Genomic DNA, 18,546 nt, shown 5'->3' with positions numbered 1-18,546 from the left:
CTGCGGCTTCAGTCCGGGTGCCTGTGGTCTGCTGGGGACCGTCCCCAGCAGACCACAGGCACCGGGACTGAAGCTGCAGCCGCGGCGGGATCCCGCGCCTCTGAGACTTTGCCAGAGCAAAGCCTCAGAGGCGTGGCACCCCGCTGCCGCTGCAGCTCTGCTCCTTGTGTCCCTGGTCTGCTGGGGGGGGGGCGCAGCTAGTGTGCCCCCCCCCCCAGCAGACCAGGCTTTTGTTTTGGACCCTGGGGCAGAGCAGATGGGGTGCTGCTGGGTTGGTCCAGTAGCACCGAGGAGCGGCGCTACTGGAGCAACCCAGCAGCACCCAGCTGCTCTGCCCCAGGCGTCCCCAAGTCAGCTTCTGCTGAAACTGACCAGCGCTGACTACAGGAAGCAGGAGGCAGAGTTGCTCTGCCCCGGGCTTCCTGGAATCAGCTGCTGATCAGTTTCAGCAGCAGCTGACTTGGGGACGCCTGGGGTTCTTAAGTTGATTCTGTATGTAAGTCAGAACTGGCGGTCAGTTTCAGCAGCGGCTGAATCTGGACGCCAGTTCCGACTTACATACAGATTCAACTTAAGAACAAACCTACAGTCCCTATCTTGTACGTAACCCGGGGATTGCCTGTATATATTTTGTTAGTCTATAAATCGCTACCAGACCATTTGTTGTTTTTTAAGGAAATTCAAAGTTATTGTTCCCAAAGCAATTGTAACTTAACCACACAGGAACTTTTACGCTTTTACACTACCTAATATCAAACAAATAAATATTGGTGGGAAAAGGGACAAAGTTATATTACAGTTGCTTTAGGAATCAGCTTTGCATTTCCTGATTTATCTACATTTAAAATCTCAGCCTAATATGTGATCTCTGAAGAACAGTAGCTGGAAAAATATTAGCTGAATATTGCTGATAAGCATCCTGATATCACTGTGATGGGTGTAGAATAAGAACTTAAATAGAATAGAATAGAGGAGGTATAACAAGAAAAAACTTGACATTCTATTGGAAATAAGTTTGGCTACAAATTGCCTTAATTACAGTTAGTCAATTTCATGACTTCAACTTCTAGAGTTGTGTCTCAGCAAACAGTCACCAAAGAAGAAGAAACTGAAAATGTGATGTGGGTTACTCAACTATTCTGACAGCCCACGTTCTCAGGTAGAAACAAAAATGTTCTTAGTCTTATTTCTACAGCTCTGTCCTATTTCACTAGCCACTCTTTTTCAGAGTGACTAAAGAAATCTTAGTGAAAGTCTACAGTGAAATTCAGCCCAAAAAAGCTGCAGCAATCTTTCAGAGAAATAGATGTACAGAATTTGGTTAAAGCAGATCCAAAACCAAGAAAAGAAAAGGAAAAATTATAGCATTTATTCTAATCTTCCATCCTATTAACTTATGGTAGGGATTTGCCACATACCCCAATAGTTCTTAGAAAAACTAACTCAGAGGAATTTCTGGCTAATGAAGAGATGACAGTAAAATATCAAAACCATGTTATATTAATGATAGTGGGTACAGAAATACATTTTATGAAATGTTATGAAATCCAAACGAGGAAAGAAAGATCCCATGCTCATTGTGAACAGAGGTTCTGGAAGCAAATAATAGACTGTCTTGAGGGTTACCTGTACCCCCCATTCACCACTGCATAGATGACCTACTCCCATCTGTAAATGCACAACATCCAGACAGCAACAACGTACTTTCTCAATATTATTTTCCTTGTATTTATAGCTATGAATACAATTTACTAGCTGGAAATAGGAAGGAGGAAGAGTGATCACCAGGCAGAAAATCCTCCACTAACCACTAATATGTGTTTTGTGCGCAGCATTTTGAGGACTTCTGTTACAGAAAATATTTAAAATGCTGATGCATCTAACTCTTGTTCGTAAGATATAAGTGATACACATTAAAAGTAGGGATGTAAATACCCACTAAAACAGTTAACTGATTAAACAATTAAAATTGTATAATTTAACCGGTGAACCACTGGAGGACTGGGGCAGAACAGCTGGGTCTGGAGTTGCTAGTGCTGTGGTCCGGCTGCCTCTGTGGGGCAGGGATCCCTCCCTGGATCGGGTGGGCAGTGGGGGCTGCTCCGGCTGGGCCCAGCCCTCTGCCAAGGTTTGCACAGCTCCAGATTATCGGCTACTGGATAAAAATGCTAGTAAACCTAATGCTTACCGGGTAACCTTTTACATCCCTTTTACAATTCAAAGATTGACATCCAAGCATGACACCTGCTCCTGTATTTAATTCAATTTAATAATTCAGAGTTCTATTCAAGAAAGTCTAAAAAATGCTTGTATTATAGAAATAATTGTTGTGGCTTGTGAAAATATATATTAACATATTAAATTTATGGAAACATCTGTAGATAATGGTAGAAAGATTACCAGATACATATAAAGTGTGTATATTTTTTCAACCACTGTCTCCATCATGTCTAGAGAACATACATTTCTCAAATTAATGATATATCCCATCTTTATTTTTAGTTATAAATTCCAGGAGGCATTATTCTTTCAGACTTGACTTTGTAGCTTTGTAATGGCCCTACTGAACTTCAATTTCTATTAGAAGAAGTCTATCAACTTTTAGACTATAAAAGATTCTTAAACAACAAAAGAAAGCTCTATTAGAAATACATTTATTATAAAATTCAAAGAATCAAATCTCTGTCTACCTATTAAATAAAACAAACAAAATATTCATAAACAAATTTAAAATCAAATTATTTTCTTTCTTCTCTCCAGGCTATGTTAGGGCTATGATTGTCCTGAATCTTGCTAAAAACTCACCCACTTTTCCTATAAGGTAAACAAAAATAACTGCAATTGCAATGTTCCTACATGTTTATGCAAAAAATCATTGTTCCTCCTAATTTTGGCAAAGGGATTCGTTTAACATTGACATTAAATAAGCAGGATGTGTTCACCTATAAAGTAACAGCTGTGCTTAGTTTTAAAATGCTGTATTTATTTAAAGCCATATATGTTTATAGCTTTCCAACTCTTCATTTCCCCTTTCCAAAGACTTGTGCCAATTTGGATCCTTTGTACTTAAACTCTACATTGAATATGATAGTTCGGTACCATTAAGCTGATCTAGCCAAAGCTTTGGTTTAAGAGGACAAACATTTTAAGTCTGTAATCACTTTTGATTTTTATTGGATTACAAAATATGCATATGCAAACTAATATTTAAATAATATTGCTGCAAAATTAAACTTTTTTTCTTCTTAAAGAAAACTGACTTCTGCCATCTTGTGGTCAAATATACACATAAGCACACAGATATACTTGGTGTGGGGGCATGCTCTTTGTTCAGTCCACCTACAGTTAAAAAAAATCCACAGAGGAAAATCATTTATTTTGAATTTTAAAAGCAAAACATTAGGATTTTTAAACATAGTAGCTCCTGTTTCCAGCCTTCATCAACTTCCTTGATGAGCGGGGAGGAGGAGATAGGGAGGAACAAGGGTTGAGGATACTACTTCACTAATATTTGGAGTAGAAGCAGAAATGTAAAAGAAAACATCCGTGACACTGTGTCCCTTCCTTCTACTCACTCTCCTAAGGACTTATGTGAAGAGACTCCTTCTACTGCTAGAGGACCAACGGGCCTGTTGTCTGATTAGGGGACATGAGAGCAGAAGAAACCAAGGGCTGTGGTTGCAGGAAGGGGCTTAGAAAAGAAAGGATGCCAGACAACTCTCTTCTTCCATTTTTATGTGCTCATCCATAACATTGCAAAATTCACATTCTGAAACGTTCACATTGAGACTTTCCATTTGGTCTCTGTTCAAAAGGTGATCTTTTTAAGTGTAAGCAAAATCCTTAAGACATTTTGAATTTAGTGAACATTTGGGAAAAATATACTCTTTATACCTTCCTTCCCTAGATTCAAAATGGGGCTTAAGTCCTTTAGTTTTTCTGCACTTTTTAAATGGAAAGGGATAAAAAAAGTCCCTATTTAAGCTGCTTTAAAGTAGACTGTGTGCTCAGACCTCCAATGCATACTTTGCTAAATGTGCACTTGGCAGAATGTTCACATACACAGCACATTTCTGAAAAGCCCATTCAAATGTAACGAGCTTTCCTCTCGCGTATGTACAGTAGTGTAATGTTTGTGATAATTCATAACAATTTTTTAGCACATTGTTATGGATTCAACCACCAAGTCTTGATGAGTTTGATGAGGTTAATTGCGTGCATACAGCTTTTCTATAAAGATGATTACAGAGGCAGTTTCAAACTAGGCACCTACAGCAATGTTAACTGGACATATTACACCTAAGAGAATTTTCAATTATTATTCTTACTGTTATTAATTATTATTATTGCTACGTATCTTAATTAATAGTGCTACAGAAAAGTTAAACTAAAAAAAAAATCAATGCCAAATTTAATCCATAAGACTGCATGTTCAAAAGTGTTTGCATTTAATTTTTTGTTTTGCCTTGTTTTTTAATCTAGCCCATTTGTAAAACACATTTAATTCTTTGTGTCAGTAAAAATATAGCAACAATCTGCCCAGATGATGTTAGCTAAATATCATCTTGACACACAGTATATCGGAAATACATTCCACATAATACTTTTATCAATCATAATCAAATGAGCTCTTATATAGCACATATATCCATAGATGTTATAGCACTTTATATTGGGAAAGAATCATTCTATATTATAGACTAGCTGGAACCCTCTCTCTGAACAAGCATAACTGGTCCTGCTCTCTTCTTTTCATCTTCCCCTGACTAAGTTTGCTTCATCCTCTTTTGAGCAACAACATATGCTCTACTGCTATAATATGAACATTTCTGGTGGAGACTGATACTAACAGTTCAAGAAACTGAAATTATTTGTATATTGTAACACTATTAGTTAAGAAACATTAAAGTAAGAAATAAATATTTGATCCAAAGAGTTCTGATTGTTTATCTATAGAACTAGGTGATTCCAAGAATACCTTGCTCATCCAATCTGGATCAATACTGTGTATATAGAGACCTATATATGTATACAGACACCTGGACAATGGATCCAGCTGTGATAAAAATAGATACCAAATATAGAAGTTTACAGTAAAAGTGCATGAAGAGCAAAACAGAATGGTAGGTTTCAATGCCTGTACTTTACTATCAGAATAGATGCTCAAAGAGATGGATTTACCTTGATGCGGTATTACTTCAGATTTATTTCTCACATAAATGACTCGGGATCGCACTGGTTCCACCTGCACAATCTTTTGGCTCTGCTTCTGTATATCAGTTATTAAAACCATGTTATAATTCTGATTTGTATTAAATTACATACAAACAAATGCAGTTTTAAGAGATATTTACTTAGCACTCAGAATTGCTAAAAGATTCATAAGTTCTTGGTCTCCATTTTAATTTTAAAAGAATTCAATCCTAAATTGTATTTTGTAACTATGTAATTTTTTCTGACAGCATGGCAAGCTGTTCTCTGATTCGATTCTCATGTAATCAGTTGAGATAAGCAAGCACCATTTATAGATGAAGACATGGATGTGTCAAAAGATTTTTAATCAAAGGATGTGATAGGAATAACTTGTCAGGGGATCCCTTGTCTTATCCCTCTGCATCCAAGAACTTCCTCTTTCTCCTGTTTACAGGAATTGAAGTGTCTTGGAGAAAAACATTTAGCTGCTTCCTTTAAATTAGAAATCCTGCATACAGTGAAGTAGTCTTTAAGGCCACTTCCGGTCCCAATCTCTCCCATAACACTTATAAGAAATCAGTTAATGCTAGGTGGAAGGACAGACAGATCAGGATAATTCACTCTTATAACTTTGTATGTACATTGGCATTTTGCTATATCACCTCTACTAAGCCCTCTGTATGTTGCTTCTCTTCTTTTATTGAAAGCTCTTTGTGGCAAAAAGCCATCCTGTTAGATATACAGACTGTCCATAAGACATGCAGAGCACAGGGGGAAAAGATTGCAAAGAGACATGAAGAGATACAGAGTTTAAGGGTTAGCTGAATAAAATGCTAAATCCAGTTTATCAATTACACTGTGTAATAGCTGAATAACTAACTGAGACATCCTGTTTCTTTGGGAATACTAGAGGGGCCATGCTTTCATATGTATTTGTTCAGCATATATATTTGGGGACTAGTTCTGCTTGGCGTCTTCAGATGCTACCTTAATATAACTTTTAAAAATAATAATAGAATCTCCACATCTGGCCTGTGGCTGCAACTCAGGTTCATTCACTTTAGTCAGCAGAGAGTCTATCCAGAGGACACAGGGGAAAAGTAGTAGCGGTATCTTTTCTCTTAGGCTAAAAGAAGAAAAGGTAAGGAGCAACCTGTCCTTATAAAATCCCTGCTTTACTGCTTAGAGCTAAGACAGCCACTTCAGGTGGACTCCCTTACAGGTATTGTTTACTAAGTACTCAATGTCGTATAAGGCAAAAAGTTAGCCCCTGTACCTTAAGAAACATATTTGCAATGACCAGCTCAGAGAAGAAACACTTATTGGTGGTTCTGAGCCAACTATTTAGTACAAGCTCTAAGATGCTATTTACCGATCTGAGTGCTAGGCTAAAACAGGTTTAACACAAGGTAGGCCACTGCAAGAAGGATGAGATTTCCTTGGCCAACTTGTGGTCTAGAAGATTTTTCTGCATTGTATCATGCCTGCCACACCAATTAAAAAGGTAAGTTTTCCACCTGTGTGTACTCTTTTATCTAACTGCTTTGAACAGGAAAAGAGTGCCAAACCATTTACAAGCAATGCACAAATGTTATGCATGTTACCTCTGGAAGGTCTTTGGATAGAAACGTCAGTCTGTCATTTGCCTGTGCTGACTGCGGAGCAGCATTTGAGAGTGGCTGAGACTCCAATTCAGCCATGCTCATTGGACCATGACTAACATCTGCAGCATCTCCAAGAAGTTTTGCTGAGATTATAAAACATACACAAACATTAATGAGGATGAAGAATCCCTGATAAATCAAACAGTCTCCCAACTACCCCATATTTATATCTAGGCTCATCAATTGGGGCATTCCCATAATGAAGTGAATGGTGATTCCCTCCTCACTCATGTTTTCCAATAAAGTTCAGATTAAACAAGGTGGTGGTTCTTTTTATTTCTTTGAGAATGTACTAACATCAGTGCTTTCTGTATGGTGTTATTGGGTAGCAAGGTTTTGGTTTTTTTTTTTTATGTTTTTCAAATAGAGGTTTTTAAATTGGTGTGTAGACCCCACAGGCTTTCCATCAGTATATAATATTTTTTAAGCTGGTAAAATTTTAGACAGATGCTATTTGCCAATATTTTTTTAATTTCTTTGCTGAAAGAGGAAAAAAATTCACAATGGAAGTGAGGGAAACAGTTTTATGATCTATAGATTTCTAACATGGGTAATCTTAACGGTGGCTACTGAGTGGTTACAGTTTATCATGTCATGATATGCTTAATGAGATTTATTCTTCCTAATGGAGATTGGAAAGTGTTCTTCGTTAAAGTGCTCTATTTTATTGTGTGAATGAGCAGAAACGTAGGAACAGGAATTGATAAAAAAGTAATTTTCTATATAATCCATTCAGTTTATCACACTTGTTAAGCCTGTATGTACATACAACATCTTTATAAGAAGGAGTTACTCACCTTGTACAGTAACGGTAGTTCTTCGAGATGTGTCCCCGTGGGTGCTCCACTGTGGGTGCTGGTGCGTCTTCGTGCCGGCGACCGCAGACTTTTCTAGCCATTTCTGCTGCGCCCTGTGGCGCCCTCTAGTTTCGTTGGAATTGAAGGGCATGTGCGCGGCGCGGCTCCTCCATTCCTTCTCTACCCGCTAGAGTATAAGGCTCCAAGCAGGGGAAGGAGGGAGGGTTGTGGAGCACCCACAGGGACACATCTCGAAGAACTACCGTTACTGCACAAGGTGAGTAACTCCTTCTTCTTCTTCGAGTGGTCCCCATGGGTGCTGCACTGTGGGTGACTACACAGCAGTTGTCAGCTCTCAGAGGGGGGTTTGGAGCCGTGTAGTAGTAACAGTGGATAATACAGCCTGTCCCACTGCCAAGGAGGATGCTATGGAAGAGGAAAGAGCATAATGTTGCGCAAAAGAGTGGTCAGATGATCAGGTAGCAGCGTTGCAAATATCTTGGAGTGGAACGTTACGAAGGAAGGTGGTCGTGGCAGCTACCGCCCTGGTGGAATGAGCTGTGATGGTTCCAGGTAAGTGCTTGTCATATAGGGTGTAACAAGTTCGAATGCAGGATGTAATCCATTTAGAAATTCTTTGAGATGAAACTGCTTGCTTGTCCCTTAGATCTATCAGCATAAGAGATAAAGAGTCTAAGCGAGGCTCGCCACGGCTTCATGCGATCAATGTAGAACGCCAGAGCTCGCTGGATGTCAAGAGTGTGCCATGCAGTCTGGATTGGGTCAGCGTGAGGCTTCGGAAAGAAGGCAGGTAAGCGTATGGGTTCATTCACGTGGAAGGGGGAGGGTACTTTAGGGAGGAACTTAGGGTGGGGTCAGAGTATTACCCTGTCCTTTGTAAATACAGTGTATGGAGGGTCGGCCAACAAGGCCGCAAGCTCACTCACCCTCCTGCTAGAAGTTTTGGCGACGAGCAAGGCTACTTTCATGAGTAGGAGCAAATGAGACAAGGAGCAAGTGGCTATAGGTTTGATGGCGGTTTTGACAGGCTCTTTAGAATGTGGTTTAATTCCCAAATGGGGACTGGTGGACGGACAGGAGGAAAGGTATTCTGCAGTCCCTTAAAGAAGCATTTAGTCAGTGGGTAGGAGGTGAGGGAGGAGGTGGCCTGGAAATAGTAGAAGAGGGTCGGTGGTGACTCTTCTTTGGACATGGCTCCCAGGGTTGCCATAAAGTGGCATATGGCGGGGCTGGGTAGCCATACTGTTGCGCATACCATGGATGCAGAGGGGTAGGGTATGCATATTGAACTGGAGCCGGCTGCCAGGGTGGAGGTCTATGTGCTGGGCTAGAGTGTTGAGATGAGAACATGCTCCTTGGTTCAGTACCGATGTCACTGATTGAGCGAGAAGCGACAGAGGAGCGTCGAGATCTCACTGAATGGATAGAGGAACCTGGGGACGGTGGTGCTGAGGAGGTATGGCTTCGCACCGGGGATCGGTACCGCTCACACCTCTTAGACGGTGCAGGGCGATGCAGTTTTGGTGGTGGCGGCGCCGCCAGCAGGGGGGTTGACAGTGTCGAGGCTTCTTCTGGCAGCAGAGCGCTTGAAGGTGGTTTGTCGGCACCTTTTTTGGTGCCGAGCTTGGTGCCATCTTGGCATGCTTCGGTGCCGTGCACTCTTTCGATGGTGCCATTGGTGCCGAGGACGGCTTAGGTGCTGTAGCGGTCGAGGCAGCTGACTTTTTGCCTTGGCTCTGAATGAGCTCTTTTGTGCGGTGCTGACATCTTAAGCTGTGACGTGCTGGAGGTTCCCGGCCTATCCTCGGTGCTGACCCATAACGCTGATGGTGCCGAGGGTAGGGATAGAATCAGAGAGACCGGTTTTAGAGGTCGTGGAAGAAGAGTGGGCAGAGGGTTGATTTTTCTCCATACCCTTACTTAGTTGAGGTGGTCTAGACAGCATAGGAGAGTCCTCTGAGGAAGGATGGAGGGACTTCTCGTATAACAGAGTCTTTAGTCTATTGGCTCGGTCTCGGCATGCCCTCGCCATTAGTTTGGAGCATTGCAGGCACTTTTGAGTCTGGTGTGCCTCCCCAAGGCACTTAATACAGTTGGAGTGCCCATCGGAAGCAGGCAAGGCATCTCGACATGACTCACAGCGTTTGAAGCCCGGCAAGCCGGGCACGAGGGGTTGGGGAAAAGCGGCAAGCCGCAACGAGAATTTTTTTTTTTTAAAACTAGACTAGAGAGGCGAATAGGGCTAAAAAACTTGGATGATGAGGTAACTAGGGAATAAAATGAGGTATTTTACTATTTTTAGACAGAAGTAAGGAGAATGGAGGGCTCCGTCAGCTGCCGAGGATGGTAGAGAAGGAACTGAGGAACTGAGCCGCGCGTGCGCCCTTCAATTCCAACGACACTAGAGGGCGTCACGGTGCCTGCGCAGCGTGGCAGAAACGGCCAGAAAAGTCTCCAGTCACCGGTGCGAGGATGCACTAGCACCCACAGTGGAGCACCCACGGGGACCACTTGAAGGAGAAAAAATGCTTAGTTTATGAACTAGCTTTGTAGACTGCGAAAACTAAAACACTAGCTTGAATCCTGTGGGCTAAGATGCTATATTTCAGCCTGAGACTAATTTTTACAGCAAAATTATTAGGTACTGAATAAGAAGAGGTAGATAAAGGTCTATCAACATTTCCATTAACTGTATTATGGGAGTCAAGTAGACAACACTTTAATTTTTAAGCTCTTAGAACAGACATCAAGTTTCTATTATATAAATAAAATCAGGTTACAATACTGAAGATAGAGATCTATGACCTAAGATAACAATGACAAGTGAGTGAATCATTTTGATGTACAAGTTGAATACATATTTTAAGAGAATATGATTGACAATCCATGTCTTTCATTATGTATAAGTAGAGATACGCATGGAAATATATGACCTACACATAGCAGGTGATATAACAGTTATTTAGTTTTACTGTTAAATACAATTCTTGTAGACTCTACACTGTTGGCATTGAGACAAAGAAAAATGGCACGTAGCTCTAGCTGTTGTAGATTGACGGATGGGTCCACTCACACACACATTAGGTATAGTGAGGAATTATCTGAAAAGTGGAAACAATTCAAAGGTGATTATAAATAGTTTCACTTTTTTCCTGGAAGAGATTAGTTTACTTTGTACAGTTTCTGCCCTGTGTTTGGTTACACTGCCAAAGCTACTAGGAAACAAGATCCATTTCTTTTCTTTAGTACTAAAATACTGTTTAAGTCAGAAGTAGGCCCCAGCTTTCCTACAAGGTTTTCTTAGCAATGCTCTGGGAATAGCATTGTTCAATGTTCAGTGTCTGTCAAAATGCAAAAAGAAAGTTACAATATATTAAAGAAAATAATATAAAAATAATACTGGAAATATCTATAAAAATAGTACATCCCCTTCTGGAATGGTGTCCATTTTAATAAAAAATGGCACAGCAGAAACAGTAGGGATTCAGAGACAGACAACAAAATGGCTGTTTTAAAGGATTGATTTCTCCCAGCAAGAACCAATTCTAATCTGGTCCAATTTGATAGTGACCAAAGGCTCTTAGCTGAGAATGAATAAAAGAAATGTGTGAGTTGGCATCTCTGTCCATTTTCTACAGGACAAGTGTCTGCAATACAAAGTCATCATTTCAATAAACCAGACTTGACGGAAATAAGAATGTCTATATGCAAACTTGCACCAGTTTAAATCTGTTTAACAAATACAACTTTAGGAAACCTATGCAAGTGTAAGTAGAGACAAGGTGAAGGATGGGCTAATGGCTAGATGCTAGTTTGGGACTAGAGAGAATTAAGCTCAATTCCAAACTCTGCCACACTTCCTTCATGAACTTGGGCAAGCCACTTTGTCTGATCCTCAGATCCACATCAGCAAAACATACGGGAACGGCAGAACAGCCCTGTCTCACATGAACATTTGAGGATGCAATACATTAAAGACTGTGAGGTGCTCAGATACTGAAGATGAGGTGAACTACACAAGTACCAAAAAGACAGAGATGCCAAGCAGCATATAAAAGCTTGCACTGCCAGCAATATTCACTATAACCTTTTCCACAAATTCCATATGCAGAATAATTTTTTATTTTCACTGAGGCATGTGCAAATTTACACCATCAGTAGAAACAAAAATCCTAGCTGTGGGTGTTCTACTAATCAGTGGGGTAGCATGTGAATCTCTTATGAGTGTCTGCACAGGTGCACAGCTGACAAGGAACACTGACCGCCAGTACTATATCATTTTATAGACTTTAGCTTCAAGAACTTATCTATCATTTATAAGTAAACTCTCCCTTAAAGAACAGAAGGCACATCACAACTAGGTTTGTGTAAGTAAAGGGCTATTTGGCACTATTCTGTTTAATAATGTATAATCCTTCTGTGAATGCTGCAGGTCACCAACAAGATTGAAGATGCTGCTTGAGACTAGGGATGTAAATGAGTAATTGGTTAACCGGCACCCTGCCTAGTCGGAGAAGCACCCCCCACGCATGGCATGCCACAGGTGGGGGGCTGTTCCAGCAATCATATAGTTTAACCAGTTAACATTTTAAACAGGATTTTACATCCCTACTTGAGACATATCAAAGCACTCAAACTTCATCCTGTTAAGCTGGGAAAGACACAAACCAGGCTGAGATAAAAGATATTTGCCTTGATTTTTAGTTCCTGGAGATGGAAAAACTGTAAGTCCAATGGATTCAGTTAAGGCCATTTGCCAGCATAAATGGAAAACAGGCTTATGGCAATTCATATAGAACTACTAGAGCACTCCGCATCCATCTAACCTCTCATCCTATGAAAGGTGTCAGAGAGGAAGATATGGGCTTATTTTCTCCCAGTAGGAAAGGTGAGGAAACAGAAAGAGCAACTTAATTAGAAAAAAATAACCGATTATTGGCCACAAATATTAAGAACCCTTCTCCCTCTCAAAGGTTTAAAAATGTTGTAGTCACTAATGTGAGAAAAGGTCTTTTTCAACACCCATCAGAAACAAAATGCAAGACCCTTCATTCCACTAGGTAGTGGTCAACACTATTTACCAAAAATGTGCTCAACACAGTTGCTGTCTGTCCACACTACATTCTGACACATTTGCTATCCCATCATGGTCTCTATTAGATAACACAGAGGAAAGATAATGTTCTAGGCCATACCTGCAACCCTGTCACACTCTCCTGGTGATGATACATGGCGAGGTCTCTGTTCAGTAACCAGGCTAGCAGGCTGGTCCATATAAACTGAATGTCCCATTAAAATACTTTCTGCTCCTATAGTCAGTCTAGGTCTTTGACCTTCACTAAGTTCTCCAACACTATTATCAGAGTCCTAGAGAAATCAGAGAAAGACATTCAACGAATCACAATAGATATTGTTCAAATTATGTAATACTGTTTAAATATAATATTCTTTAACATACACATACATAACTTTATACTACCTGTGCTGTATAAAAAAGATTGCAACGTCAAAGACTTATATGGCTGGAATGTAAGATCTACCTTTACCACTGGATTGAACTGAGCCATGGAGAGGCTATTTCCTTTGTTGCTAGTTTGCCAAAGGAGCTGAGATGTAGTTTTAAAGAAGAGAATCTTCAAAAAGTTACTATCGTGGAATCGTAGGACTGAAAGGGACCAAAGCAGTCATCTAGTCCAGTCCCCTGTACTCATGGAAGGACAAAGTATTATCTAGGCCATCTCCGATAGGCTACTGTCTAACATGCTGTTAAAAATCTCCAACGATGGAGATTCCATGGCCTTCCTGAACAATTTATTTCCGTGCTTAACCACTCTGACAGGAGGTTTGTCCTAATGTCTAACCTAACTTTCCCTTGCTGTAATTTAAGCACGCTGTTTTGAGTTCTATCCTCACAGGTTAAGGAGACCTCCTCTTTGTATCCACCTTTTATGCACTTGAAAACTGTTATGTCCTCCCTCATTCTTCTTGCCTCCAGACTAAACAAATCCAATCCCCCCCCCCCCATCTTCCTGCAATGGTCATGTTTTCTAGACATTTAAAAATGTTTGTTGCCCTTCTCTGGGTTCTAATTTATCCACATCTTTTCTGAAATGTGCTACCAAGAACTGGACACAATACTCCCGATGAGGCCTACTCATTGTACAGTAAAGCAAAAGTAAAATAAAATTACTTCTCTTGTCTGCTTACAACACTCGTGCTAATACATCCCAGAATACTGTTTGCTTTTTTTTTTTGCAACAGTGTTACACTGTTCATTCATATTTAGCTTGTGATCCTTTATGACCCTAATCCCTTTCCACAGTATTCCTTCCTGTGCAGTCATTTCCCATTTTGTATGTGTGCAACTGACTGTTCCTTCCTAAGTGGAGTATTATTTTGCATTTGATTTTATTGAATTTCATCCTATTTCGTCAAACCATTTCATCCAGATCATTCTGAATTTTAATCCTATCCTCTAAAGGACTTGCAACTCCCCCCCCCCCCTTCAAGGTTAGGATCATCTGCAAACTTTATAAGTGTACTCTCCATACCATCATCTAAAAAAAAAATCACTGATGAAGATACTAAACAGAACTGATTATTGTGGGATCCCTCTTGATATTCCTTTCCAGCTCGACTGTAAACCACTGATAACTAGTCTCTGGGAATAGTCTTTCAACCAGTTATGCACCCACCTTATCTCCATCTGGGTTGTATTTCCCTAGCTAGTTTGAGAGAAGGTCATGCAAGACCATATCAGAAGCATTATTAAAGTCAAGATATACCACGTCTACAACTTTCCCCTATCTGCAAGGCTTGTTACCGTGTCAAAGAAAGCTACTTGTGTTATTTGATTATATTCTCTGGGCTGCTCTGGCCAGCTCGGGTCCCGCTGCCCTGCCTCCCTACTGGCAGGGAGCTGCTTCAGCCTGGCCAGGCCCCTGGTTAATGGGATACCAGGTAATCAACACCTGGTAAGGGTTATGCTTATTGGGTAACCAGTTAACCCATTACATTCCTAATCTCTATAACCACCCGGCACTGACAAACAATGTGACATTTGGAGTATTTAAAAGATGGCAAGTCTGTGCTGCTATAGTACGCCAAATTAATAAATTCACCTTCAGCAAAATTATGATGTGACCTGAATATTTCTCCAGGTTCCAAGTTTCAACTAAGCTGGATGATGAAACTGGTTAATTCTCCTCTACCCAATGGCAAACAAGCAATGGGCTGATGAAGTTTTTGTGTATGAAGAAGCAGGAAAATAATTACGATCTTGCGCTCAAGCAGTCTGAGGAATATTTTGTTGCTAGGGGGTGGAATCTATAGAGGCATTATGAACAAGCTTAGGAGAGAGTATGGGACAAAAACCAAAAAAAACAAAACCAAAACCAAAACCAAAAAAAAAAAGGCATATTAGAGCTGCATTTGTAATTACCAATGCTGACAAGAAAGTGTCATTAAGATTACAGAAAACTCTTCAAATAGTTCATTTTCTGATCTCATTAAGCAAACAAATTAAAAATGTTGTTCAGGCTAAGTAAGACAGAAGGAAGAAATGGGATATGGTCCAGGAAAATCACAAAAAGCAAGAAACTGACCTAAATACACATATTCCATGAGTTAGGTAGCAATGTCCTCCCCAGTTCTGTCGACCTGAATATCCCTTCAGCCCCAGACAGGACTAATAGAGTCAATTCATTTATCTTTTTACACACCTAAAGTTATCTACTGACTGCGAAGTTTTGTATTGAAAAATATCTATCTGCATTACAGAAATATTACTGGTCTAAACTCTTTTAATACAGGCCAATAATTATGTTTTTCACACAGGCTTTAATGGAAAAATTTTGTTGTTCTTCACGTCAATACAAAAGGTGAGAATTAAGTGTATTCCCTAGATCGCCCTCAAATAATCCATTTGTGACTGCTATAACTTCTTGCCCTTTTAAAATGTCCAAATAAAGTGTGGTCAGACATTGCTGGAATACTTCTAAACATTCATGTAGTGGAGACTAGATATATATGATATTATGTACAGAAAAAAAAATTATAAACAGAAAATAACTTAAGTACTGAGAAGCCTGAAGTAGAACAAAAGAATCAGAATGCTCCACAAAAGAATTTCCTTATAGAGGCAAAAGATTGCTTTCCATAAGGAAAAGAAACTTCACCTTTTTTACCTTCTTTGTATCAAAGTATCATTTCAGAATGCCCAGTATATTTGCTTTCATTCCAAATTGTAATGAAAAGAAAGCAGATACCTCAGAATGGTAAATTACTTCTTGTGAAACAACTGGTGCCTGATTTAGATTAGCAAAAAGAGACAGAACGGGATCTCTGTGGTATCCCCTATGAGGTTTTCTCGAGACCTGCCCTTCACTGGGAGGATCATAATCCTAAAACAAAACAAAAAAAACTTTTTAGTAGTCAGATCATCCTTAGTGTAGAGTTAGCGTTACATTTTATAAAGCAGCTCCATATGAAAAAACGTTTATTACAAAAGTACAAACATTTCTTAACAGGAAGACTGACAGCACAGCTCCTTCTCTTTAACAAAAGAAGGGCACAGAGGACCATAACAATCTAAGACAGAAAAGACTACTTAGACCATAAAGTCCTATCCCCCAGCAAATGCAAAAGATAGCCGACTTCCAGAATCTGGTATTGAAACTATTATATGTGAAAATGATATAATACATAGGTTAAGAAAAAAGTGTCTGTACAGTATAGTGCTTAAACTATTGAAAAAGTACACACATTGGTTTAAAAGTCATACAATACATAGAGGACACAATCAGCTATAGCCCAAATAAGATTAAGATGTTTAGTTATACAACTTAGATATTAGCATCCAAAATCTGACTACACTTGTTCCTAGCCAAAAGGCTAAGAATGTAAGAATATATGTTCAGATTAATCGTAAGTCATTTCATACTTCTGCTTTTTTGTTTGCTTGTTTACCGAACTTAAGAGGAAGATGGTCTCCATACAAATTCTTCATTCCCAGCAGAGTAGAAATGGGTAATAAAATTTTCAGTGAATGTTTATTAATCACTGCATTGCAGACAGGTGACTGTGTATTTAGCCAGCTGCATGAAAACAGCAGGGCTAAATAAGCTTATGTTGCCGTTATGACAGAGAACCTCAGATGGTGGAATATCAAACAGGAACAGCCAGAAACAGATACCCCTTTTCGCCAAAATAGCTAACCTGCCACTTATTTTTTGCTCAGGATAGCATTTGCTGTTGGAGGAATATGGCCTCACACATAGGCTGTTCACCAAGACGTACTTGCTTCCACTCCCATAAAGATTTTTTTTGGCTTGAATGTAATAGCACACATTACTACTCTATATTTCAACATCTTCCTTCTAAAAGCCATTACAGTCAAAGTGAAAATCCTAGGGTTTTCTGGAGAAATTTTTTTTTAAAAAATTACCAGCTTTTGGGCTTGGAGAACTTACAAGCCAATGGACTAAGGCAAGGAGCATCCAAAGAGGTGTAGCTGAGGGAGGAGTCAGCTAAAACAGCTTTAAACTCCACTAGTACATGTAAAAATAAATGCCTACAAGAAATTAAAAGGTGCCTCAAAGTTGAAACAGCTTAGCATGCACCCAGTGTTCTAGACAGTTTAGATTTAAGATGGCTTAACCTCCAAAATACAAACATGCAGTGAAATGCAGCCTTTGGTCGGTCAAACCTCAAGATCTACTAGACATATTTTATTCAAACTTGATTTGCTTTTTACACCTGAAAGAGACTTATGTCACAGCCCAAAACAATTCTGAAGTTTCTAGTTTCAGAGGTGTACATTTTTTTACTGAAGCATGTGCTTAAAAAGAAGGACTTGAAAATTACTTCCGTACAACCAGTCTTGGGAGTGCACCACTTGCTGATGCAAATCCTAGAAATATCCAGTGAACAGCGATTCCAGGGGCTTGCATATATTCCCTTATATATAGGAACATATAGTCAACACGGAAAACTTCAAACAACTTTAATGCACTGTCATAATAGCTTTAACTTTTTTCCACTGGTCAGGCAAGCTGTCTAGGATGGGAAGACTTCAATCCTGCAGGTGAAAAATTGTACCTGGTCTTCACTATCAGATTAAACAATTAGACACTCGCTCCCTCATGCACCTCTTTCCCCTTTCTTCTCCCATCCAAAACACGCAATCAATTAAAAAAATATAATAAATATAATCTCCCGAGCGAAGTGGTAGGAAAAGAGGTATCTTGTAAAGGACTCTCTAAACAGCAGGGGTGGGAGAACTTTTTTGGGTTGGGGGCCACTGACCCATAGAAAAATCAGTTGGGGGCCACACAAGAAGTGAGAAGAAAAAAAAACCCACAAAATGTGGCACCCTGAGTGAGAAGACAGACAGACAGACACTCCCCACATTCCCCTTGCACACCAGAGCCTAGAGGGCCCCAGCCTAGTAGATTTTATGTGCTCCAGCTCTGTGGTAGGGTAGCAGGGGGGCTGGAGTGCCAGCGTGGGCTCTCCAATACAGGGGGAACTCTGAGCCTCGGGGGCTGAATCCAGGCAAGCCAAGGGCTGCATCTGACCCCCGGGCCTGAGGTTCCCCACCCCTGCTCTAAACCAGTGTTTCTCAACCTTTTTTTAGAAAGTTCCCCTTTAAAAAAAAAAATATATATATATATATATATATATAAGTACCCCCAGTACCTACAGTTTTCAGACACACACAATTTTTTTCTACCATTGCAACACATTTGTTTAAACAACTTAATTTTAGCCGGGCGATGAAAGTTTTGGATGTAAAACTTAAAACAAAAATTCAGTTTTCTCCAAATTTCAGTTGTTTTGATATACCCCACAAATTTCTCTCAAGTACCTCA

At 39.9% G+C, this 18,546-nt stretch overlaps 1 protein-coding gene across 14 annotated transcripts in view; it reads right to left on the bottom strand.

Moving 5' to 3' along the window:
* KIAA0586 (KIAA0586 ortholog) overlaps nucleotides 1-18,546 on the bottom strand; it is a 116,791-nt gene that overhangs the window by 24,319 nt on the left and 73,926 nt on the right. For 11 of the 14 annotated variants that reach the window (XM_075926295.2, XM_075926305.2, XM_075926303.2 and 8 more), the window contains 4 exons: nucleotides 15,943-16,077; nucleotides 12,871-13,042; nucleotides 6,798-6,940; nucleotides 5,182-5,269 (listed from right to left, as the gene is read on the bottom strand). In XM_075926295.2, coding sequence (XP_075782410.2) covers nucleotides 5,182-5,269; nucleotides 6,798-6,940; nucleotides 12,871-13,042; nucleotides 15,943-16,077 — 538 coding nt within the window. Of the gene's footprint in view, nucleotides 1-2,318; nucleotides 3,340-5,181; nucleotides 5,270-6,797; nucleotides 6,941-10,618; nucleotides 10,777-12,870; nucleotides 13,043-15,942; nucleotides 16,078-18,546 lie in introns of those variants that run through there. The other 3 variants (XM_075926304.2, XM_075926309.2, XM_075926308.2) reach the window with 3 other exon arrangements.

Source organism: Pelodiscus sinensis, chromosome 5 (assembly GCF_052426305.1).
Source record: "Pelodiscus sinensis isolate ZL-2025 chromosome 5, ASM5242630v1, whole genome shotgun sequence".
NCBI lineage: Eukaryota > Metazoa > Chordata > Testudines > Trionychidae > Pelodiscus > Pelodiscus sinensis.
The sequence above is the reverse complement of the archived record's forward strand: the minus strand, read 5'-3'. Positions and strand labels throughout refer to the sequence as shown.